Genomic DNA, 26,745 nt, shown 5'->3' on the forward strand with positions numbered 1-26,745 from the left:
TCATCTCTAAGGCCTTTTCTCATTTCATTTCTCTGCTCTAGGAAATGAACTTTACATTCCTCCTCTTGACTGTAGACTGATCTGCATTAAGCTTACTTAAATAGATGTCCAAAAAAGGCAGTATTCCAATTTCTCCAATTTAAATGCATTTTAATAAGGTGACCATTTTTAAAATAGGCAACAAATTATCAGGAATAGGTTCGTTGAAAAAAGTCCAGTTAAACTATGGCCTTTGGTTTTATCTACTCAAGAATCTGTGTTCCATATTTTTCATAGTTTTTATCTAAAAAGTCGAAGATCATAAAAATATATAGTAAACTTTTAAAACATCCTGGAGAACAATTTCATTTTTAAAGAACTAGTGAGGTCATGACTATACCAACTTATTTTTAAGTTAATACTGAACAAAACATTCCTAAGCAATCTTTACAAATGTGTACATATACACAGGCCCAGATGTACACAAACATACCCACACAAATATAAAATAGTGAAAATGCCAAAAACAAATATAAAAACTTAAAATCCATTCTAAGTGTATTACTATAAAAGTCAACATAGACATTCCCTAGCAGTGAATTAATCAAATTAATTGACGCCTTAAGATTCAGTAGGTGTTTTCATATTGGTTAACACATGAATTTTGGATGAGGAACAATTTAAAGTTTATAAGCCAATATCAAACAAGTGTAGAATAAACTGCTTTTACATTTTACTTCTCTCATTACTGCACAGCCCTCAACTGGTTGAAAGGACATTTCTAAACAAGGTTTTGATTTTTTGTTGTTGTTTGCCTCTTTCATTTTTTTTTTTTTCATAGAAAAACACCAAATTGCTATGGACGTTAAACTAGAGAACCATGCCAGTAATATCTAAACTAAGTAAAATATTATAAACTTAGTAAACTATAACTTATACCATTTTACCCAGAGCCTATTAAGAACATATTAATCTGCCTGGGAATTCTTTCCAACAGAAATTAGCCTGGATGACTTACTGCTTCTACATGCCAAATCTGAATCAATGAGTGTTGTCCAATATATTGCTGATTTATATAAGGGAGTGCTCTAGACATATATTCCAATTTATTCTATATTGTAAAATAAAGATTTGCATTAAAAGTCTACCTTCTGAAGTTCAAACCAAAATCTGAGAAGGTTAACATTCGATGGAGCCTTCCAATCCAATTGCAAACTAGTGTTCTCTGGAACCAAGGCATAAGGTTTCTTTGGTGTGTCAAACATTTTGATAGTGACAGGATGACTCTCAGCACACCACATTTCCTCACAGTGGCAGGCCAGGACCTTTTTGTAAAAAAAAGAAAAAGAAGGGAAAAAAAAAAGCAATTGCTTAACTTTTTCAGAAATTTGCACTTGAGAATGCCAATAAAAAGTGCCCCATATGCTGTACCTTTAGTACATATTGTTGTCCAGCGGAGAGTTTAGTAACAAGGAGGGTGAGCCTTCCATGTGGAAATTCACTTTGTCTTAGAGGAGTCTCGGGGATTAGGGCCCGGTGTGAGATTGCCAGCTGATAGCGGACCGACTCTTTAGGTCCATTTGGCTTCCGAGATTCTCTCCAGGATATGATAAGGCTGGTGTCTGACTGCACGGTTGTGTTAATGAGTGAAACTGCCTCTGGTACTGAAAGAAATAGCAACAAAGGCTGAGTGATGTTGCAGCAGCACAGGAAAGTCGGAGGAAGTGACAGTCTTGGCTGAGGAATAATCATATCATGTGAGAAGAATGTGTAACATGTTCAGGAGAATCAGCCTCTTACACTTGTGCAGTAGTAAGTTAACAGACTGCCTGAAAGGCTCTCGCTTATTTTGCCTAATGACCAAATCATTCTCTGACTCTAGTGCAAGGATATGGCCAATGCCAAATAACCCAATTTAGGTGAGTTTTGTGAAAGTTATCTGAAAAAAAATAGCATCACCTTATAATAATCACCCCTTCTTAGAACACCTTTTTGGATTCTAGACCTATTTTTTTTTAAAGGCAATGTTATATACCTGTAAATCTCAGCAGCCTCCATCCAGCCTTGCGATGACCACACCAGTACAGGAAGCCCCTCGCCCCCAAGCCAGAGTATGGGGGCCTTCAGGCCTCAACCATATGCCCCTTCCCTCCCCAGCAGCCAAGCCACCAAAGGAGCTGATGGTGGGCCAGCCCCGATCCCCCACCCTCACCTCCCTCCCCCTACCTTTCTCCCTTCTCCCCCTCCCACTGCTCTGCAACAACGTCTTGGAATGTAAAATAATAATAATAATTAATTAATTAATTTTTTAAACATCTCAGTGGCCTCAGTACAATTCACACAGAGAGAAGGCTTGGCTTTCCTAGGTCTCACCACAGGTACAGAGACCTATGGGAACAGAATGACAATGTGCTGAGACCAAAGAATGTTTCTTAGTCAAACATTATTGATTTTGATGTTTCACCTCATAGTTCCTTTCCATTTTGATGGAATATTACACATCATCTTCAGGGGTAAGAGTAAGGTCATTAAAATACTTTTCTACAAATACATTTTTCCCATTGAACTTAAAGAAGCTCACCTAATAAAGATTACTTAGCATTCAGATTTTAAAAATAGACATACACATCATATATATTACAAAATTCCACTCTGGAAACCCACAGCAAGCCCATAACTCACCTCCACTTTTAGTTTTTCCCCAAATCTCTTTTCCCAGAGGTAAATGTTCCAAAGGATTTGAATAATAATTCTTTACAGTTATCCGTATCACATATGTTGAAAATGGTTTTAAATCTTCAATAAGGGCTATCCTGTCCTGAAATTCCTGTAATTAATTTTTTTAAAATCAATATCTGATTCTTACATGTCATACAAATGGGTAGAAATTATTTAATCAAAGAGAAAAAAATTAAAGACTCAAAAAAAGTAAATTTATTTTTAAATTCTGGATTATTAATAACAATGCCCCTATTCTATTCTACTCAGATCTCAGTTATTTAAAATCTCCAGGAATAGATGCCAAATGATTGGCAGCCTTCGGTCACTTGTGTGGCATAACTTATTTCACACAGGAAGCTAAACTCCCAGAAGGGGACACTAGTTCATTAGCATTGCATTAGAATGGTATTGTAAGGATGTGAAACATAAGTGAAAACAATACAAGATTACGCAATATTACCTAATCATTCTTAGAAATAACTAAAAAAGACTTTTCTTACACCAATGCTTCTCGGCTTTGGTTATACTTTGAAATCATCTGGGAAGTTTTTAGAAAATCCTATGCCTAGATTCCACTCCCAGGGATTCTGATTGAATTATCTGGGGTGAAGCCTCAGCCCAAAGTTTTTAAAAAGCTCCAACTTTTTTGTTGAGAACCATTCCCTTAGACCCACATAATCAATGAAGACAATAAGAAAAACTAGCTCTAATAACAGGAATATCCAACGCCACAAGCCCGACCTTGGTAAGCCAGATGATCCAACCCATCTCTGAAACAATTCCTTATAGAAATGTGTAAAGAAAGGTCAAAATAGACAAAATAAAAGAAGTGAAAAAGAATCACATATACTTTATGGTGAAGCACATAGGCTTAATGTCCAATAGATAATGGTCAATTTTACCTTTTGAATTGGTTAAAGCCAAACACATAGCAAAATATTGGATATATATGATTTTATCCCTAGGACAACTGAAACATTAATGCTAACGTGGAATAAATAGTTTTAATTCATTCATTTATTCAACAAGTATCTAGTGAATGACAAGACAGTGCCAAGTTCTGTGCTAGGTGCTAGGGATACAATGATGAATAAAAACAGACATAAACTCCCTGGATAGCAGTGCATTTCACAACATATAGGAAATAATAGACAAAAACATAAAGTACAATTTTTATTTTAGATAAATGCTATGAAGAAGAGATATATGGCAATGTACTTTCTGTCCCATTTGTTTCATACTCTTCAATCTGCGATCTGCTGGATAGGCCACAAAAACAATTCCCTGTCACTTTCCGGGGATACTTAGATAATCAGGGAGAGAAACAAACCCAGTTCTTTCGGGGACACTCGGGAAACTCTTGCCATGGTAATCCATCAACTGGGTAGAGTTAATATACTTCCATGAAGCTTAACTTGCTCACAGATAAGAAGACTAGAATACACTATGTTTTGATGAATCATCAGCTATAAAAAGTTGCATAGTAATACATTTCAGAACATATGGAAAATACTTTATTGTGGCTGATAATTTTATATCAAAAAAAGGCATCTTGTGAAAAACAAAGACCACTAGCTCCAGTCTTACCAGCATTCTATATTTCAGATCAGAGCTGTTTTTCCTGCCATTAAATCCTGTATAATAAACTAGGTATGTTGGAGTAGGGTTGGTGATGCCATACCACGTGAGGTTTGTCTTGGCTGGAGGTAATCTGAGTGTGAGGCTCGTGTTAGTGGCATTCAGTATAGCTGGCTCTGCAATATCTGCAGCTAGAGACAAAAATGCTTTATCTAGAATAAGAAGAGAACAAAGATTAAATACATACACATATATATAAGAGAGGAACAGCAGATTTAGTTAATATCAAGGATAATAAAAGGTTATAAAGAAATTTGTAGAACATGCATAACTTTTGCTTGAAAGGATAAATATAAAAATACTTTTTAAATGATGTTCTCTTTGAAGAAACAAAAAAAGGATGCATCTTGATATTGTGTGTGACAGACACTGTTAGACTCTATCCAATATCCTCCTATTCTTCCTCAAGTTCACATACATTTGATATTGTTCAGGGTGGGCATGCCCAGAGGATAAACAGTTTCTAAGGTTCCGGAGCAACCCCAGCAATCATGTGACACAGTCTGGCCAATCAGATGTAAGGTGGGCATCTGCTCAGGGAGCTCAGTAGGCCTTGCAAAAGAACCATCATCTCACTGAAGGCAGACTCACTGCCATGCACCACTCCCTTCATCCTCTCCCTGTCCAGGATGCAGACATGATGCCTAGAAAGGCTGCAGCCATCTTGTGAGAACAGAATAAAAGAGTCGCTAAAGAAGCTTGGAAAAAGAAGTCCAGGTGCTTGATGTTATTGTAGAGCTGCCTGGGCATCACATACAACCAAATGCTTCATCCTGCACAACTGCAGGGAGCTCCATTCGTTGACACTACAATGAGAATGGTATGCTCTAGACCAGTGCAGTGGCACAACCTCACCACAGTCTCTGCTGAAGCCTCTAAAATCACAATTCTGTCACTTGCAGCTGAATGCAACTTCTGACCTGTTCACCCTGTCTTATGCAAAACATCACCTAAAAACACAGCACCATTGTGCAAAGAGAATACAATATGCAAATATTTCCAAATATGATTTTGATATGAAACCTAACAACCTTACACCGGTTAACCAACTCTTTAACTCACCATGCATTACACTTTGCTATCTGGCTTCTGCCCCTTGCTGTGTCCCATATCTGACTAGGCAGAGCCATCCTTCACTCTAACCACACTGCAAACTGTGCTGGACTCTCACCCTTCCAGCCCTTGCACAGCATGTCTCCTCAGGTTGGAATGAACTTGCCCACCTACATATCCTTTCTTAGAGCTCAGTTCCTACTGCATCTCTCATGGGAAGCCCTGCCTGCCTCCACGCTCCAGGTGAAGAGCATCTCCTCTGTGTTCCCACCACACCCCACACGCTCCTCCACCACAGCACTAACCACATTTGGTCATGTGTTGTTTTCCCTCTTGGTGCTTTCTTTTCTTTACCTACCTCTAGAATGTGAATTTCCTGTGCTGAGACTGTGCTTGACTCACCTTTGTTTCCCCAGAGCCCCAGGAGGGTGCCTGACACATATTAGGTATTTAATAAATGTCGTAGATCTTTATTGATCTGTGTTATCAAAATATAAAATGCATCCTTTGCATTCAATGAGTAAGAAAATTAGGGGAGAAATGTCTAAGTTCTAAATGACTTGATCAAGCCAGCTCCATCACTTACTAGCTTTCTGACCCTGGGAAGGGTTACTCCACCTCTTCTGCCACTAGAGACAATTACCCATTTCACAGATAGCACATAGTGAGCATTTTTAATAAATATTAGCTATTATTAACATTATTTGTAAGACTACTGAAAAATCAGGAAAAAACAATGCTGATCTAATCTGGAAATTCCAAGTATGAATTCCAAAATGCAGAAAAGAATGTTTAAAATTAGAACTACATCATAAATTTCCAGTTATAGGGAAACAGTAATTGATGCTTGAAGAGGCCATGAACCTGATGTTTAGGACACTTGGAAGGTATGAGGGGGACATGTTGGAGAAGAATAATTTCACTAAGGTCATAAACTGGGCCATTTTTCAGTTCAACTAATATTTATCCAACAGTACTCAGTTTGTGTTGATTTCTGGTCTAAAATGAGAATGGGACACTCACATTAGCAGCCAGAGAAATAATCTGATTCAAAGGTCATTGGTACTTTTGTCATTCTTTTATTTTTATTTAACTGATATGGTATGATATATTGAAGTGCTGGAAATATAACTTGGGACAGGAAGACAAGTTTTTCCCATATGTTTTTTTCTTTTTTTACCCCGAATATTTTGAAGATGTTAAATGCCTCAGGAATAAAGGAGCATGGTAACTAGTAATTGCTTAAAATTTCCAGCAGATGGAGGTAAAGTACCCTTAATAACGCACCTAGAAAAGGAGTAAAATAAAGTTGACCCTTTTTTCCAAAGAAAATAATAAGAGCATTATAAGAATTGTATTTTTTAACGATTTCCAGTTATAAAAATTTTTGCAACCTTTAGGACTTTTACTTTTTAAAATGTGTTTGTGTTTGTGTGTTGGGCGGGTGTGTGAATGTTCAACTTCAGATAGACACTGCTTGGACTATTTTTTAATACACTTTTTTAAATGCAGTTTTGAGTTCAAAGCAGCATTAAGAGGAAGGTACAGAGATTTCCCATTTATCGCCTGCCTCCACACATGCACAGTCTCCACCGTTAGCAACATCCCCCACAGAGTGGTACATTTGTTACAATCAATGAACTTACACTGGCACATAATTATCACCCAAGGTTCATAGTTTACATTAGGGTTGACTCTTGTGTTGTACACTTTATGGTTTTGGACAAATGTGTAACAACATGTATTCACCATTACAGTATCATGTAGAGTTGTCTCACTGTACTACAGTCTATTTATCCACTTACCTACCGAAGGGCATCTTGGTTGCTTCCAAACTTTGGCAATTACAAAGGAAGCTGCTATAAACATCCATGTGAAGGATTTGGGGTGGACAGTTTTCAACTCCTCTGGGTAAATACTAAGGAGCATTATTGCTGGGTCATATGGTAAACGTATGTTTAGTTTTGTAAGAAACTGTCAAACTGTCTTCCAAAGTGGCTGTACCATTTTGACTCCCACCAGCAATGAATGTCTTCGTGTTGCTCCACATCTTTGCCAGTGTTTGGTGTTGACAGTGTTCTGGATTTTGGGCCATTCTAATAGGTGTACAGTGGTATCTCACTGTTTTCATTTGCATTCCCCTCATGACATATGATGTCGAGCATTTGTATATCTTGTCACACATGATGTGAAATGCCATTTGTATATCTTCTTTGCTGAAGGTCTTTGGCACATTTTTTAATCATGTTGTTTTCTTATCATTAAATCCTAAAAGCTCTTTGTGTAGTTTGGATGATAGTGCTTTATCAGATATGTCTTTTGCAAATATTTTCTGCCAGTCTGTTGCTTGTCTTTTCATTCTCTTGACAGTATCCTTACAGAGCAGAAATTTTTAATTTTAATGAAGTCCAGATTACCAATTCTTTCTTCCATGGATTATGGCTTTGGTGTCATGTTTTAAAAGTCATTCCCAAACCCAAGATCATTTAGACTTTATTTTATATATCTTTTACAAGGTTTATAGTTTTGTGTTTCACCTTTAGGTCTGCGGTCCAGTTAGAGTTAATTTTTGTGAAGTGTGTATAAGGTTTGTGTCTACATTCTTTTTTTTTTTTTACATGTAGATGTCCAGTTCCAGCATAATTTGTTGAAAAACTCTCTTTTCTCCATTGCCCCTTTGTTGAAGATCACTTGACTATATTTATGTGGGTTTATTTTGGGGTTTTCTATTCTGTTATATTGATCTATTTGTCTATTCTTTGACCAATACCACACTGTTTTGATTACTGCAGCTTTACAGAAAGTCTTGAAGCCAGTTAGTGTCAGTCTTCCAACTTTATTCTCCTTCAGTTGGCAATTCTAGGTCTTTTGCTTCTCCATATTAACTTTAGAAACAGTTTGTTAATACCACAAAATAACTTGCTAGGATTTTGATTGCGATTGAATTGAATCCATAGTTCAAGTGACATCTGGACAATATTGAATCTTCCTATCCATAAACATGGAATATCTCTACATTTACTTGTATTTAGTCCTCCTTTGATTTCTTCCATCAGAGTTTTGTAGTTTTCTTTATATAGATCTTGTACATATTTTGTTAGATTTATACCTAAGTATTTCATTTTGGGGGGCTGCTAATGTAAATGGTATTGTGTTTTTAATTTTAAATTCCACTTGTTTGTTGGTGATATATATGAAAGCAATTGACTTTTGCACATTAACCTTGTGTCCTGCAAACTTGCTATAATCACTTATTAGTTCCAGGAGGGGGTTTTTTGTAAATTTTTTAGATATTTTACATAGACAATCATGCAGTCTGTGAACAACGACTGGGCTATTTCTTCCTTCCCAAACAGTGCTTTTTATTTTATTTTCTTGTCTTATTGCATGCTAAGACTTCCAGTACAATGCTGAAAAGGAGTAGTGAGAGAGGACATCCTTGCCTTGTTGCTGATCTTAGTGGGAAAGTTTCTAGTTTCTCACCTTAAGTACAATGTTAACTGTAGGATTTTTATAGATATTTTTTCTCAAGTTGAGGAAGTTCTCCTGTATTTGTAGTTTGCTGGGAGTTTTTAATTATGAATGGGCCTTAAATTTTGTCAAAAGCTTGTTCTGTATCTATTGATGTGATTGCATGGTTTTCCTTCTTTAGCCTGTCAATGTGATGTATTACATTAATATATTTTCAAATGTTGAGCCAGACTTGGGATAAACAACACTTGATTGCTGTATATAATAATTTTTATACTCATATATGGATTCAATATACTAATATTTTGTTGAGGATTGTTGCATCTATGTTCAAGAAAAGCACACGTTTGAAATTTTATTTTCTTGTAATATCTTTGCCTGGTTTGGGTATTAGGATAATGCTGTCCTCATAGAATGAACTCACACTATGACCTAACAGGAAGTATTCCCTCTGCTTCTATCTTCTGAAGGAAATTGTGGAGATTGATATGATTTATTTCCTAAATGTTTGGTAGAACTCTTTATTGAACACATCTTGCTTTCTGTTTTGAAAGGTTATTGATTCAATTTTTTAAATTTATATAGGCCTATTCATATTGTCTATTTCTATTTGCATGACTTTTGGAAGATTCTATCTTTAAAGAAATTGGTCCATTTCATCTAGGTTATCAAGTTTGTGGGCATAAGGTTTCTCATAATAGTCATTGATTATCCTTTTAATGTCCTTGGGATCTGTAATGATGTTCCCTGTGATGGCTGATTTTAGGTGTCACCTTGACTAGATTAAATATATAGAAACCTGGTAAAACATTATTTTTTGGTCTATGGAGGTGTTTCCAGAAGAGATCAGCATGTAAGCCTGAGTGGACTGGGTGGAAAAGACCTGCCCTCAATATGGGTAGGCACCATCCAATCTATTGGGAGCCTAAAGGGAACAAAAAGGGAGGAAAAGGCAAATCTATCACTCTATTTCCACTGGAGCTGGGATACACTCTTCTGAACTCAAGACATCAGAACTTGGGCATCCTCAGTCTTCGGGGCTGGGACATAACACCAGTGGCACTCCAGCTCTCAAGACTTTGGCCTCAGACTGAAGATCACACCATCAGCTTCCCTGGTTCTGAGGTTCTTTGGACTGAATCATGCTAACAGCCTACTGTGAGACTCCTCAGCCTTCATAACTGTGTGAGTTAATTCTCCAAATAAGTCTACTCTCATATATATATTCTATTGGTTCTGTCTCTCTGGAGAACCCTGACTAATACATCCCCTCCTTCATTTCTGTTATGAGTAATTTATGTCCTCTCTCTTTTTTCTTAGCCAGGCTAGAGCCGTATCACTTTAATTTATCTTTTCAAAGACTCAGCTTTTTTTTTTTTAATTTTATTACATTGATATACATTGCGGCTGATTATTGTTGCCCATCACCAAAACCTCCCTCCCTCCTCCCTCCCCCCCCCCCAAACAATGTCCTTTCTGTTTGCTTCTCGTATCAACTTCAAGTAATTGTGGTTGTTATATCTTCTTCCCCACCCCCCGGGTATTTTTTGTGGGTGTGGGTGTGTGTGTGTGAATTATATATTAATTTTTGGCTACCACCAATAAGTGAGAACATGTGGTAATTTCTTTCTGTGCCTGACTTGTTTCACTTAATATAATTCTCTCAAGGTCCATCCATGTTGTTGCAAATGGCAGTATTTCATTCTTTTTTATAGCTCAGTAGTATTCCATTGTGTAGATATACCACATTTTCCATATCCACTCATCTGATGATGGACATTTGGGCTGGTTCCAACTCTTGGCTATTGTAAAAAGTGCTGCGATGAACATTGGGGAACAGGTATACCTTCGACTTGATGATTTCCATTCCTCTGGGTATATTCCCAACAGTGGGATAGCTGGGTCGTATGGTAGATCTATCTGCAATTGTTTGAGGAACCTCCATACCATTTTCCATAGAGGCTGCACCATTTTGCAGTACCACCAACAATGTATGAGAGTTCCTTTTTCTCCGCAACCTCGCCAGCATTTATTGTTCAGAGTCTTTTGGATTTTAGCCATCCTAACTGGGGTTAGATGGTATCTCAGTGTGGTTTTGATTTGCATTTCGCGGATGCTGAGTGATGTTGAGCAATTTTTCCTATGTCTGTTGGCCATTTGTATATCTTCCTTAGAGAAATGCCTACTTAGCTCTTTTGCCCATTTTTTAATTGGGATGCTTGTTTTTTTCCTGTAAAGTTGTTTGAGTTCCTTATATATTCTGGATATTAATCCTTTGTCAGATGTATATTTTGCAAATATTTTCTCCCACTTTGTTGGTTGTCTTTTAACTCTGTTAATTGTTCCTTTTGCTGTGCAGAAGCTTTTTAGTTTGATATAATCCCATTTGTTTATTTTTCCTTTGCTTGCCCGTGCTTTTGGGGTCGTATTCATGAAGTCTGTGCCCAGTCCTATTTCCTGAAGTGTTTCTCCTATGTTTTCTTTAAGAAGTTTTATTGTTTCAGGGTGTATATTTAAATCCTTAATCCATTTTGAGTTGATTTTAGTATACAGTGAGAGGTATGGATCTAGTTTCATTCTCCTGCATATGGATATCCAGTTATCCCAGCATCATTTGCTGAAGAGGCAGTCCCTTCCTCAGTGAATAGGCTTGGTGCCTTTGTCAAAGATCAGATGGCAGTAAGTGTGTGGGTAGATTTCTGGATTCTCTATTCTATTCCATTGATCAGTGTGTCTGTTTTTATGCCAGTACCATACTGTTTTGGTTATGATAGCTTTGTAGTATAGCTTAAAGTCAGGTAGTGTTATACCTCCAGCTTTATTTTTTTTGCTCAGCATTGCTGTGGCTATGCGTGGTCTTTTACTGTTCCATATAAATGTCTGGATAGTTTTTTCCATTTCTGAGAAAAATGTCTTTGGAATTTTGATGGGGATTGCATTGAATTTGTATATCACTTTGGGTAGTATGGACATTTTCACTATGTTGATTCTTCCAATCCAAGAGCATGGGATATCTTTCCATCTTCTTATATCCTCTCTAATTTCTCTCAGCAGTGGTTTGTAGTTCTCATTATAGAGATTTTTCACATCCTTGGTTAACTCAATTCCTAAGTATTTTATTTTTTTGGTGGCTATTGTAAATGGGCAGGCTTTCTTGATTTCTCGTTCTGCATGTTCACTATTGGAGAAAAGAAATGCTACTGATTTTTGTGTGTTGATTTTGTATCCTGCTACTGTGCTGAAATCATTTATCAATTCCAACAGTTTTTTTGTAGAGGTGTTAGGCTGTTCCATATATAGGATCATGTCATCTGCAAACAGGGACAGTTTGACTTCATCTTTTCCCATCTAGATGCCCTTTATTTCCTTCTATTCTCTGATTGCTCTGGCTAGTACTTCCAACACTATGTTGAATTGGAGTGGTGAGAGTGGGCATCCTTGTCTAGTTCCTGTTCTTAAAGGAAAAGCTTTCAGCTTTTCCCCATTCAGGATGATATTGGCAGTGGGTTTGGCATATATGGCTTTAATTATGTTGAGATACTTTCCCTCTATACCTAACTTATACAGGGTCTTTGTCATGAATGAGTGCTGAACTTTATCAAATGCTTTTTCAGCATCTATAGAGATGATCATATGGTCTTTGTGTTTGAGTTTATTAATATGGTGTATCACATTCATTGATTTGCGTATGTTGAACCAACCTTGCATCCCTGGGATGAATCCCACTTATTCATGGTGAATAATTTTTTGTATGTATTGCTGTATTCTGTTTGCTAGTATTTTAGTGAGGATTTTTGCATCTATATTCATCAAGGATATCGGCCTGTAGTTTTCTTTTTTGGTTATATCTTTACCTGGTTTTGGTATCAGGATGATGTTTGCTTCATAGAATGAGTTTGGGAGATTTACATCTGTTTCAATCTTTTGGAATACTTTGTAAAGAATCGGTGTCAATTCCTCTTTGAATGTTTGGTAAAATTCTGCTGTGAATCCATCTGGTCCGGGGCTTTTCTTTGTTGGGAGCCTTCTGATAACAGCTTCAATCTCCTTTATTTTTATTGGTCTGTTCAAATTTTCTACATCATCATGGTTCAGTTTTGGGAGCTGGTCTGTGTCCAGAAATTTATCCATTTCCTCCAGATTTTCAAATTTGTTGGCGTATAGTTGTTTATAGGAGTCTCGAATGATTCCTTGTATTTCAGATGAATCAGTTGTAATATCGCCTTTTTCATTTCTAATTTTTGTTATTTGAGTCTTCTCTCTTCTTTTTTTTGTTATCCATGCTAATGGTTTGTCAATTTTATTTATCTTTTCAAAAAACCAACTCTTTGATTCATTGATCTTTTGAATTGTTTTTTGGGTTTCAATTTCATTCAGTTCTGCTCTGATCTTAATGATTTCTTTCCGTCTGCTAACTTTAGGTTTGGATTGTTCTTGTTTTTCTAGTTCTTTAAGGTGAAGTGTTAGGTTGTTCACTTGCCATCTTTCCATTCTTCTGAGGTGAGCATTTAATGCATTAAATTTCCTCTTAATACTGCTTTTGCAGTATCCCACAGGTTTTGGTATGGTGTATCATTATTTTCATTAGTTTCAATAAATTTTTTGATTTCCTGCTTGATTTCTTCTTGGACCCATATGTCATTAACTAGAATGCTGTTTAATTTCCATGTGTTTGTATAGTTTCCAGAGTTTCGTTTGTTATTAATTTCTAGTTTTAATCCATTGTGGTCTGAGAAGATACATGGGATAATTCCAATTTTTTTGAATTTATTGAGACTTGATTTGTGACCTAATATGTGATCTATCCTGGAGAATGATCCATGTGCTGATGAGAAGAATGAATATTCTGATGTTGTTGGGTGGAATGTTCTGTAGATATCTGCCAATTCCAATTGGTCTAGAGTCTTGTTTAGATCTTGTGTTTCTCTACTGATTCTTTGCCTAGATGATCTGTCTAATATTGACAGTGGGGTGTTCAGGTCCCCTGCTACTATGGTATTAGTGTCTATTTCCTTCTTTAGGTCTAATAGAGTTTGTTTTATAAATCTGGCTGCTCCACCATTGGGTGCATACATATTTATGATTGTTATGTCTTCTTGATGGATCAGTCCTTTTATCATTAAGTAGTGTCCCTCATTGTCTCTTTGTATGGTTTTTAGTTTAAAGTCTATTTTGTCAGATATAAGAATAGCTACTCCAGCTCGTTTTTCTTTTCTGTTTGCATGGTAAATCTTTCTCCATCCTTTCACTCTTAGTCTATGTGAATCTTTATGGGTGAGGTGTGTCTCTTGTAGGCAGCATATAGTTGGATCCTCCTTTTTGATCCAGTCAGCCAGTCTGTGTCTTTTGATTGGGGAATTTAAGCCTTTTACATTAAGAGTTGTTACTGAAAGGTGTTGATTTATTCCTAGCATTTTATTGGTTGTTTGGTTGTCTTAGGTGTCTTTTGTTCCTTGCTTTCTGATTTACTGTTTGGTTACTGTGTTTGTTGGTTCCTTAGGCTGTAGATAGCATTTTTGTTTGTTTGTTTTCTCTTCATGAATGCCATTTTTATTATACTAGTGGGTTTTGATTTTTCTTAGGTTTTAATGGCAGTGGTAGTTATTTTTCAGGAACCAGACCCAGTACTCCCTTGAGGATTTCTTGTAAAGGTGGTTGTGTGGTAGTGAACTCTCGCAGTTTTTGTTTGTCTGAGAAATATACTATTTGCCCCTCATTTCGGAAGGATAGCCTTGCGGGGTAGAGTATTCTTGGCTGGCAATCTTTGTCTTTTAGTATTTTGAATATATCATCCCATTCCTTTCTAGCTTTTAGGGTTTGTGATGAAAAGTCTGATGTTAGCCTGATTGGGGCTCCCTTATAGGTGATTTGATGCTTCTCTCTTGCAGCTTTTAAGATTCTCACTTTGTCTCTGAGTTTTGCCAATTTGACTATAACATGTCTTGGAGAAGGCCTTTTTGGGTTGAATACGTTTGGAGATCATTGAGCTTCCTAGATCTGAAGATCTGTGATTTTTCCTATACCTGGAAAGTTTTCTGCCACTATTTTGTTGAATATGTTTTCAATGGAATCTCCATTTTCCTCCCCTTCTGGAATACCCATGACTCGGATATTTGAGGGCTTCAGGTTGTCTGATATCTCTCTCAGGTTTTCTTCAATGTCTTTGATTCTTTTTTCTTTCTTTTTGTCTGCTTGTGTTATTTCAAATAGCCCATCTTCAAGTTCAGAGGTTCTCTCTTCAACTTCGACAAGCCTGCTGGTTAAACTCTCCGTTGTGTTTTTTATTTCGCTGAATAACTTCTTCAATTCAGCAAGTTCTGCTACATTTTTTTTTCAGGACTTTGATTTCCTTGTACATTTCCTCTTTCAGATCCTCTATACTTTTCCTCATTTCATCATGATGTCTAGCTGAGTTTTCTTGTATCTCATTCAGTTTCCTTAGAATTATCACTCGAGAGTTTCAAGATGGCGGCGGCTGCGGCGGCTGGCGCGGAGTAGCTGAGGTGTAAAAGGCGGCCACTGGGCCTCAGGCAGCCGGGAAACTTGTGGACCTTCCTCTCACCATCTCTTAAGGGAGGACTACAGCTGCTGGCCGGTCTTGGGGGCTCAACGCCACTTTGCCCCCGGCAGGAGAGGCTGCCTCATTTACAGGCAACAGCTTTGAAGTGTGGAGCAGGAAAAGAACTGATTCTTAGCTGCAAAAGCGAGTCTTGAAACAGGGAACATGGCGCCAGGGCTGCTGTGGATGCAGCCAGGATCCCGGAGGCCGGGGCCGCACTGAAGGCGGCCAGCTGCCCTATTCAGGATTCGAGGTTTCAGGCCGGCATTAAAGAAGACTCCTGGGAGCGCCCGAGCCGCGCCGTGACTGAACAGCCCGAGGCGGCAGCGCCGAGAACACGGAAGGCGACAAACCAGAGACAGAGAGCGAACACCCGACCTGGCACAGCACTGTGAGTGATCCCTGGCACAGCTCTGTTCGGGGGGTGGATGCCCACGCGGCTCCCGCCTGCACCACCAGGCCACTCACCGCCCCGGTGCTGCCTCCATTTTCCCAGGTGTGGGCAGCTCCGCCCTGCTCGGCCATCACTGAGCCCATTTGCTTGGCCTGGCGCGGGGCTTTCCTGAGCCTGCGGACTGGCCTCCTCTCCCACTCCCTCCGCGGTTCTCTGGCGGGGCTGGGGGCGTGGGGCGTCCGGACCAGTGTGGGGAGGGCAAGGAAGTACGGGCAGGCCGACTGTCACTCCACCACACCCTGGACTCCGGCCCCGGTAAACTTCCTATTACTGGGAGGCAGATACCATATCTGCGACCACCAGTTTGGAAAAAAGCCTAACGAATTTCTGGTTGGGAATAGTGTGGTAGGAGAGTTCCCAGGTCCGCTTGAACCTGCCGGAGAGCAGGCTGCAGGCGGGCACTAGACTCGGTTTATACCGGGGGGATACAAAGGTGAACAAGACCCGAGAAAGATCTACACAGTGCTACAAAGGCACCCAGAGAGACCGGTCGTCTGTGCCTAGCAGAAACCTGGTAGACTTCCTGGGCGAGGCGGTGCTGAGCAGGGTCTTGAAGGCCCAGCTGATAGACGAGGGGTGCAGAAGACACACCCCAGCCCAGCACAGTGTGCACAGAGGGGGGAGACGTGCGGCCAGGGAGGCGGAGACTCGACAGAAACCACACACCCTGTGGGGTCGCCACTGCACGATCTAACAGCCTGGGCCAGAGCACACGGAACGGGGAGAAGTCCTGTACAGGAAGTGAAAGCTCAACAGAGATCACACACCCTGTGGTACGTGATCCACCAGCCCAGCAGAGTCCAAGCTGACCAGAAAGGTGGATCCCCGGAGAAGCCCAAGACCCGAGGCAACCACACACACAAGACACTAGAGGCCAACTGAGCAGTCACAGAGGGAGCCATACCAAATTGGCAACCACAGCAACATCCTAGTTAGTCATTAGTCTCAAACTGGTGGACTGTGAAACCCCCTGCCACAATGAATAAACACCAAAAAAAAGACACCAGAAATACAAAAAATCAAGAAAGTACACCACCAAAAGTTAATAAATCTCATACTCTAGATCCTATAGAACAAGAAGCCCTTCAAATAACTGACAAGGAATTTCGAGTGATAATTCTAAGGAAACTGAATGAGATACAAGAAAACTCAGCGAGACATCATGATGAAATGAGGAAAAGTATACAGGATCTGAAAGAGGAAATATACAAGGAAATCAATGTCCTGAAAAAAAATGTAGCAGAACTTGCTGAACTGAAGAAGTTATTCAGCGAAATAAAAAACACAACGGGGAGTTTAACCAGCAGGCTTGTCGAAGTTGAAGAGAGAACCTCTGAACTTGAAGATGGGCTGTTTGAAATAACGCAAGCAGACAAAAAGAAAGAAAAAAGAATCAAGGACATGGAAGAAAATCTGAGAGAGATATCAGACAACCTCAAGCGCTCAAATATCCGAGTCATGGGTATTCCAGAAGGGGAGGAAAAAGGAGATTCCATTGAAAACATATTCAACAAAATAGTGGCAGAAAACTTCCCAGGTATAGGAAAAATCACAGATCTTCAGATCCAGGAAGCTCAACGATCTCCAAACGTATTCAACCCAAAAAGGCCCTCTCCAAGATATGTCATAGTCAAATTGGCAAAACTCAGAGACAAAGAGAGAATCTTAAAAGCTGCAAGAGAGAAGCGTCAAATCACCTATAAGGGAGCCCCAATCAGGTTAACATCAGACTTTTCATCACAAACCCTAAAAGCTAGAAAGGAATGGGATGATATTTTCAAAATACTAAAAGACAAAGATTGCCAGCCAAGAATACTCTACCCTGCAAGGCTATCCTTCCGAAATGAGGGGCAAATAGTATATTTCTCAGACAAACAAAAACTGCGAGAGTTCACTACCACACGACCACCCTTACAAGAAATCCTCAAGGGAGTACTGGGTCTGGTTCCTGAAAAATAACTACCACTGCCATAAAAACCTAAGAAAAATCTAAACCCGCTAGTACAATAAAAATGGCATTCATGAAGAGAAAACAAGCTAACAAAAACACTATCTACAACCTAAGGAACCAACAAACAAAGAAACCAAACAGTAAATCAGAAAGCAAGGAACAAAAGACACCTAAGACAACCAAACAACCAATAAAATGCTAGGAATAAATCAACACCTTTCAATAACAACTCTTAATGTTAAAGGCTTAAATTCCCCAATTAAAAGACACAAACTGGCTGACTAGATCAAAAAGCAGGACCCAACTATATGCTGCCTACAAGAGACCCACCTCACCCATAAAGATTCACACAGACTAAGAGTGAAAGGATGGGAAAAGATTTACCATGCAAACAGAAAAGAAAAACGAGCTGGAGTAGCTATTCTTATATCTGACAAAATAGACTTTAAACTAAAAACCATACAAAGAGACAATGAGGGACACTACTTAATGATAAAAGGACTGATCCATCAAGAAGACATAACAATCATAAATATGTACGCACCCAATGTTGGAGCAGCCAGATTTATAAAACAAACTCTATTAGACCTAAAGAAGGAAATAGACACTAATACCATAGTAGCAGGGGACCTGAACACCCCACTGTCAATATTAGACAGATCATCTAGGCAAAGAATCAGTAGAGAAACACAAGATCTAAACAAGACTCTAGACCAATTGGAATTGGCAGATATCTACAGAATATTCCACCCAACAACCTCAGAATATTCATTCTTCTCATCAGCACATGGATCATTCTCCAGGATAGATCACATATTAGGTCACAAATCAAGTCTCAATAAATTCAGAAAAATTGGAATTATCCCATGTATCTTCTCAGACCACAATGGATTAAAACTAGAAATTAATAACAAACGAAACTCTGGAAACTATACAAACACATGGAAATTAAACAGCATTCTACTTAATGATATATGGGTCCAAGAAGAAATCAAGCAGGAAATCAAAAAGTTTATTGAAACTAATGAAAACAATGATACATCATACCAAAACCTGTGGGATACTGCAAAAGCAGTATTGAGGGGAAAATTTATTGCATTAAATACTCACTTCAGAAGAATAGAAAGATGGCAAGTGAACAACCTATCACTTCACCTTAAAGAACTAGAAAAACAAGAACAATCCAAACCTAAAGTTAGCAGGTGGAAAGAAATCATTAAGATCAGAGCAGAACTGAATGAAATTGAAAACCAAAAAACAATTCAAAAGATCAACGAATCAAAAAGTTGGTTTTTTGAAAAGATAAATAAAATAGACAAACCATTAGCATGGATAACAAAAAAAAGAAGAGAGAAGACTCAAATAACAAAAATTAGAAATGAAAAAGGCGATATTACAACTGATTCATCTGAAATACAAGGAATCATTCGAGACTACTATAAACAACTATACGCCAACAAATTTGAAAATCTGGAGGAAATGGATAAATTTCTGGACACACACCAGCTCCCAAAACTGAACCGTGAAGACGTAGAAAATTTGAACAGACCAATAACAATAAAGGAGATTGAAGCTGTTATCAGAAGGCTCCCAACAAAGAAAAGCCCCAGACCAGATGGATTCACAGCAGAATTTTACCAAACATTCAAAGAGGAATTGACACCGATTCTTTACAAACTAATCCAAAAGATTGAAATGGACGCAAATCTCCCAAACTCATTCTATGAAGCAAACATCATCCTGATACCAAAACCAGGTAAAGATATAACCAAAAGAGAAAACTACAGGCCGATATCCTTGATGAATATAGATGCAAAAATCCTCACTAAAATACTAGCAAACAGAATACAGCAACACATATGAAAAATTATTCATCACGATCAAGTGGGATTCATCCCAGGGATGCAAGGTTGGTTCAACATACGCAAATCAATAAATGTGATACACCATATTAATAAACTCAAACACAAGGACCATATGATCATCTCTATAGATGCTGAAAAAGCATTTGATAAAGTTCAGCACTCATTCATGACAAAGACCCTGTATAAGTTAGGTATAGAGGGAAAGTATCTCAACATAATTAAAGCCATATATGCCAAACCCACTGCCAATATCATCCTGAATGGGGAAAAGCTGAAAGCTTTTCCTTTAAGAACAGGAACTAGACAAGGATGCCCACTCTCACCACTCCTATTCAACACAGTGTTGGAAGTACTAGCCAGAGCAATCAGAGAAGAGAAGGAAATAAAGGGCATCCAGATTGGAAAAGATGAAGTCAAACTGTCCCTGTTTGCAGATGACATGATCCTATATATGGAACAGCCTAAAACCTCTACAAAAAAACTGTTGGAATTGATAAATGATTTCAGCACAGTAGCAGGATACAAAATCAACACACAAAAATCAGTAGCATTTCTTTTCTCCAATAGTGAACATGCAGAAAGAGAAATCAAGAAAGCCTGCCCATTTACAATAGCCACCAAAAAAATAAAATACTTAGGAATTGAGTTAACCAAGGATGTGAAAAATCTCTATAATGAGAACTACAAACCACTGCTGAGAGAAATTAGAGAGGATACAAGAAGATGGAAAGATATTCCATGCTCTTGGATTGGAAGAATCAACATAGTGAAAATGTCCATACTACCCAAAGTGATATACAAATTCAACGCAATCCCCATCAAAATTCCAAAGACATTTTTCTCAGAAATGGAAAAAACTATCCAGACATTTATATGGAACAATGAAAGACCACGAATAGCCAAAGCAATGCTCAGCAAAAAAAATAAAGCTGGAGGCATAACACTACCTGACTTTAAGCTATACTACAAAGCTATAATAACCAAAACAGTATGGTACTGGCATAAAAACAGACACACTGACCAATGGAATAGAATAGAGATTCCAGAAATCAACCCATACACTTACTGCCATCTGATCTTTGACAAAGGCACCAAGCCTATTCACTGGGGAAGGGACTGCCTCTTCAGCAAGTGGTGCTGGGATAACTGGATATCCATATGCAGGAGAATGAAACTAGATCCATACCTCTCACCGTATACTAAAATCAACTCAAAATGGATTAAGGATTTAAATATACACCCTGAGACAATAAAACTTCTTAAAGAAAACATAGGAGAAACACTTCAGGAAATAGGACTGGGCACAGACTTCATGAATACGACCCCAAAAGCACGGGCAAGCAAAGGAAAAATAAACAAATGGGATTATATCAAACTAAAAAGCTTCTGCACAGCAAAAGAAACAATTAAAAGAGTTAAAAGACAACCAACAGAGTGGGAGAAAATATTTGCAAAATATACATCTGACAAAGGATTAATATCCAGAATATATAAGGAACTCAAACAACTTTACAAGAAGAAAACAAGCAACCCAATTAAAAAATGGGCAAAAGAGCTAAGTAGGCATTTCTCTAAGGAAGATATACAAATGGCCAACAGACATATGAAAAAATGCTCAACATCACTCAGCATCCGCGAAATGCAAATCAAAACCACACTGAGATACCATCTAACCCCAGTTAGGATGGCTAAAATCCAAAAGAGTATGAATGATAAATGCTGGCGAGGCTGCGGAGAAAAAGGAACTCTCATACATTGTTGGTGGGACTGCAAAATGGTGCAGCCTCTATGGAAAATGGTATGGAGGTTCCTTAAACAATTGCAAATAGATCTACCATACGACCCAGCCATCCCACTGTTGGGAATATACCCAGAGGAATGGAAATCATCAAGTCGAAGGTATACCTGTTCCCCAATGTTCATCGCAGCACTCTTTACAATAGCCAAGAGTTGGAACCAGCCCAAATGCCCATCATCAGATGAGTGGATACGGAAAATGTGGTACATCTACACAATGGAATACTACTCAGCTATAAAAACGAATGAAATACTGCCATTTGCAACAACATGGATGGACCTTGAGAGAATTATATTAAGTGAAACAAGTCAGGCACAGAAAGAGAAATACCACATGTTCTCACTTCTTGGAGGGAGCTAAAAATTAATATATAAATTTACACACACACACACACACACACACACACACACACAAACCGGGGGGGGGAAGAAGATATAATAACCACAATTATTTGAAGTTGATACGACAAGCAAACAGAAAGGACATTGTTGGGGGGGAGGGGGGAGGGAGAAGGGAGGGAGGTTTTGGTGATGGGGAGCAATAATCAGCTACAATGTATATCGACAAAATAAAATTTAAAAAAAAAAAAAAAAAGAATTATCACTCGAAATTCCTTGTCAGTCATTTCAAGGGATCTTTTTCTATAGGATCTAGAGTTTGAGATTTATTAACTTTTGGTGGTGTACTTTCTTGACTTTTTGTATTTCTGGTGTCTTTTTTTTGATGTTTATTCATTGTGGCAGGGGGTTTCACAGTCCACCGGTTTGAGACTAATGACTAACTAGGATGTTGCTGTGGTTGCCAATTTGGTATGGCTCCCTCCGTGACTGCTCAGTTGGCCTCTAGTGCCTTGTGTGTGTGGTTGCCTCGGGTCTTGGGCTTCTCCGGGGAGCCACTTTTCTGGTCAGCTTGGACTCTGCTCGGCTGGTGGATCACGTACCGCAGGGTGTGTGATCTCTGTTGAGCTTTCACTTCCCATGCAGGACTTCTCCCTGTTCCGTGTGCTCTGGCCCGGGCTGTTGGATTATGCAGTGGCGACCCCACAGGGTGTGTGGTTTCTGTCGAGTCTCTGCCTCCCTGGCCGCACGCCTCCCTGCTCTGTGCGCACTGGGCTGGGCTGGGACGTGTCTTCTGGAACCCTCCTCTATCAGCTGGGCCTTCAAGACCCTGCTCAGCACCGCCTCGCCCAGGAAGTCTACCAGGTTTCTGCTAGGCACAGACGACCGGTCACTCTGGGTGCCTTTGTAGCACTGTGTAGATCTTTCTCGGGACTAATCACGTTCCTCCTGGTATCGTGGTTATTTGTGTACTTGTCTTATCTCCCACACCAGAGCATGAGCTCCTCAGGGGAGGAGCCCGCAGCACACGGTTCACCTTTGTATCCCCCCGGCCCGGACGAGTCCAGTGCCCGCCTGCAGACAGCTCTCCGGCAGGTTTAAGCGGACTTGGGAACTCTCCTACCACACTATTCCCAACCAGAAATTGATTAGGCGTTTTTCTGAACTGGTGGCCGCAGAGATGGTATCTGCCTCCCAGTAACAGGAAGTTTACTGGGGGCCGGAGTCCATGGTGTGGTGGAGTGACAGTCAGCCCCGCCCGTACTTCCTTGCCCTCCCGACACTGGCCGGGGATGCCCCATGCCACCAGCCCCACCAGAGAACCGCAGAGGGAGTGGGAGGGGAGGCCAGCCCACAGGCCCCGGGAAGCCCTGCGCCAGGGCAAGCAAGTGGGAAAGCTCAGTGAGGAGCCGAGCCAGGCCAGAACTGCCACCACCTGAGAAAATGGAGGCAGCTCTGGGGCGCTGAGTGGCCCGGTGATGCAGGCGGAAGCCGGGTGGGCGTTAGCCCCCCGAGCAGGGCCGGGCCAGGGGTCACTCACAGGGCTGTGCCAGGTCGGGCGCTCACTCTCTGCCTCTGGTTTGTCGCCTTCCCCATTCTTGGTTCCCGCTGCCTCGGGCTGCTTGCTCGGTCCCGCGGCGCAGCTCCGGTGCTCCCAGGAGTCTTCTTTTATGCCGGCCTGAAACCTCAAATCATGAATAGGGCAGCTGGCTGTCTTCAGCGCGGCCCCGGCCTCCGGGATCCTGTCTGCATCCACAGCAGCCCTGACACCATGTTCCTTGTTTAGAGACTCACTTTTGCAGCTAAGAAACAGTTCTTTTCCTGCTCCATACTTCAAAGCTGTTGCCTGTAAATGAGGCAGCCTCTCCTGCCGAGGGCAAAGTGGCGGTCAGCCCCCACGACCGGCCACCAGCAGCGGTCCTCCCTTAAGAGATGGCGAGAGGAAGGTCCACAAGTTTCCCGGCTGCCTGAGGCCCAGTGGCCGCTTTTTCCACCTCAGCTACTCCGTGCCAACCGCCGCAGCCACCGCCATCTTGACTAAACTATTCTCTTTTCCACTCAGCTTTTGATTTCATTGATTTGCTATACTGATTTTCTATTTTCAATTTCATTGATTTCTGCTCGAGTTTTTATTTTGTCTCTTCTGCTTACTTTGGATTTAATTCACTCATCTTTTTCTATTTTCCTAAAGTAGAGCTTAGACAACTGATTTTAGATTTTTTTTCCTAATGTATGCATTCAATGCTATACATTTTCCTCTAAGTACTGCTTTTGCTGATTCTCACGAATTTTGATAAGTTGTGTTTTCATTTTCATTTAGTTCAAAATATTTTTTTAATTTCTTCTTTGACCCATGTGTTATTTAGAATCATGTTGTTTAATCTCCAAGTATTTGGGGATTTCCAGTTTTCTTTCTGTTATTGATTTCTAATTTAATTTCTTTGTAGTTTGAGAATAGCACTGTATTTCTATTTTTTTTATCTTGTCAAGGTCTATTGTATGGCCCAGAATGGGATCTGTCTTGGTGAATGTTCCGTGTGAGTTTAAGAAGAATATGCATTCTGCTGTTGTTAGATGAAGTAGTTGATAGACGTTTATTATTTTCAATTGGTTGATGGTTTTTTATTGAGTTCAACTATATCTTACTGATTTTCTTCCTGTTAGATCTGTCCATTTCTGATAGAGGAATGTTAAAGTGTCCAATTATAATAGTGGCTTCATCTATTTCTTGCAGTTCTATCAGTTTTTGCCTCATGTATTTTGATGCTCTGTTGTTAGGCACATGCACATTAATGATTGTTATGTCTTTTTGAGAATTCACCCCCTTTATCACTATGTAATGCCTCTCTTTATCTCTGATAACTTTCCTCATTCTGAAGTCTGCTCTGTCTGACATTAAGGTAGTGATTCTCACTTTCTTTTGATTATCGGCAGCATAATATATCTTTCTCCATTCCTTTACTTTTGATCTACATGTGTCTTTATATTTAAAGTGGGTTTCTTACAGACAATGTAGAGTTGGGTCTTGTTTGTTGATACTCTGAAAAATCTCTTTCTTTTAATTGGTGCATTTAGATCATTGATGTTCAAAGTAGCTGTTGATATAGTTGGATTAATATCTATCAAATTTGTTATTGTTGTCTATTTGTTGCCCTTTTTCTTTGTTTCTATTTTCATCTTACACAATTTTTCTGCTGTTTGTGGTTTTATTTGAGCATTTTATGTGATTCTATTTTCTCTCCTCTCTTAGGAATCAGTTATGCTTTCTTAAAAAACTTTTTTTACTGGTTTATCCTAGAGTTTTCAATATGTATTTATACTTTGCTTACTTTAATCATCTGTTCTTGCATACTGACTACTTTATCCATTAGAGCCCTTAGCATATTAATCATAGTGGTTTTAAATTCCCAGTCTGATAATTCTAACATCCCTACCACGTCTAAGTCTTGTTACTTGCTCTGTCTCGTCAATCTGTGTTTTATGCCTTTTAGTATCCTTTGTAATTTTTTTTCTTTATAGACATACATAATGTACTTGGTAAATGAAACTGCTGTAAATAAGCCTTTAATAATGTGGTAAGGTGTGGGGAAAAGGTGAAGAATTCTATAGTCTTAGATTAGGTCTCAGTCTTTTAGTCAGTCTGTGCCTCTGAACTGTGAACTTTACAAGTTTTTCTCAGTCCTACCCACTTCTCCTTAAGTGGAATGTATGGCTAGAGTGGGCTGGAGTTGGATATTTTCCTTTTTCCAAGTCAACTAGGCTCTGATAAAACCCCAGCAGGTTGGGCTCTGGTTAAATAGTTTCTCTTGAGGGAAAGCCTTGTTCAGGCTCTGGAGTATTTCAAACAGTTTCTTTTCCCCTCTCCCCTGCTGGAAGCACAAGAGGATTTTTTAAAGATATTTATTGTGAGAACCAGATCAAGCTTCCAAAGGTAGAACTCACAAAAGCGTAGGGCCCTCCCACCATGAATGGTCCCCCTGGACTTTTTAACTCTGAGAGTCGCTCACATTGAGCCTCCAGCAATTCATCAATTACGGTTCAAGTTTTCCTGTCCCCAACATTGATTCCTACAAAGGTCTCTACCAGTTTGTTCCAGTAAATTGTAATTCTCTGTATTCATCTGTCTGTCTTTCCAATTTAGGGGAAGCAATTTGCCCTGTGACCTCACTTCTTTTATGGCTCTAAGAAGAGTTGTTAAATTTTCAGTTTGCTCAGCTTTTTGTTGCTGATAAGATAGAGAGGCAATTTCCAGGTTTCACGTGGACTGTTAAAATCTCTTAAATGTCTCAAAGTGGAAAATAAATTGTTTTACAAAAATATGAACTAAGCTTATTTATAAATTCTTAATTTTTTCAAATTATGTGTTTTGTAACTGAATACATTTAAGCAAAAAGAGTTTGTTTCGTTCATTTTGTCCCCCTAGAGAGTTATATTTAATTTAGAATGACATTTGCAGCTTCATAGCAGAGAAAGCTTGATAAGAGACTCAGAAACTGCTTTACGTTTGAATATTACCGATAAGGTAATGCGATACTGTTTTTGGTTTTGTTTGGCTGGCTTTTAGATTTCATTTTTATTATGACTCTCAGAAGAAAATAAATAGTTCTGTTATAACATGGTACATGCTTCCTATAAATCACTGCATTTCACAAAATTCACAGAGTTTATGGGGAAAGTAGGATTAGGGGCACTATATTAACAAACTTCAGCAGTGACACATTTTTTTAAAAAGACAGGAACTTAATAAAAATAGCACAGAGGTACACATGTTAAATACACTATATAATACTACATAATACGATAATATATAATACTATACTACATAATACTATAATAATACATAACACTACATACTATAATATTATTACATATTGATATGTAACACTTCAATACATAATACTACATAATCCATAATCCA

The 26,745-nt window shown here is 39.1% G+C and overlaps 1 protein-coding gene across 2 annotated transcripts in view; it reads right to left on the reverse strand.

Moving 5' to 3' along the window:
• ROS1 (ROS proto-oncogene 1, receptor tyrosine kinase) overlaps window positions 1-26,745 on the reverse strand; it is a 139,662-nt gene that overhangs the window by 44,676 nt on the left and 68,241 nt on the right. For both annotated transcript variants that reach the window (XM_063097740.1, XM_063097739.1), the window contains exons 28-31: window positions 4,288-4,490; window positions 2,662-2,806; window positions 1,411-1,643; window positions 1,128-1,304 (exon numbers count right to left, since the gene is read on the reverse strand). In XM_063097740.1, the coding sequence (XP_062953810.1) occupies window positions 1,128-1,304; window positions 1,411-1,643; window positions 2,662-2,806; window positions 4,288-4,490 (758 nt within the window). The remainder of the gene's footprint in view (window positions 1-1,127; window positions 1,305-1,410; window positions 1,644-2,661; window positions 2,807-4,287; window positions 4,491-26,745) is intronic.

Source organism: Cynocephalus volans, chromosome 5 (assembly GCF_027409185.1).
Source record: "Cynocephalus volans isolate mCynVol1 chromosome 5, mCynVol1.pri, whole genome shotgun sequence".
NCBI classification, from domain to species: Eukaryota; Metazoa; Chordata; class Mammalia; order Dermoptera; family Cynocephalidae; genus Cynocephalus; species Cynocephalus volans.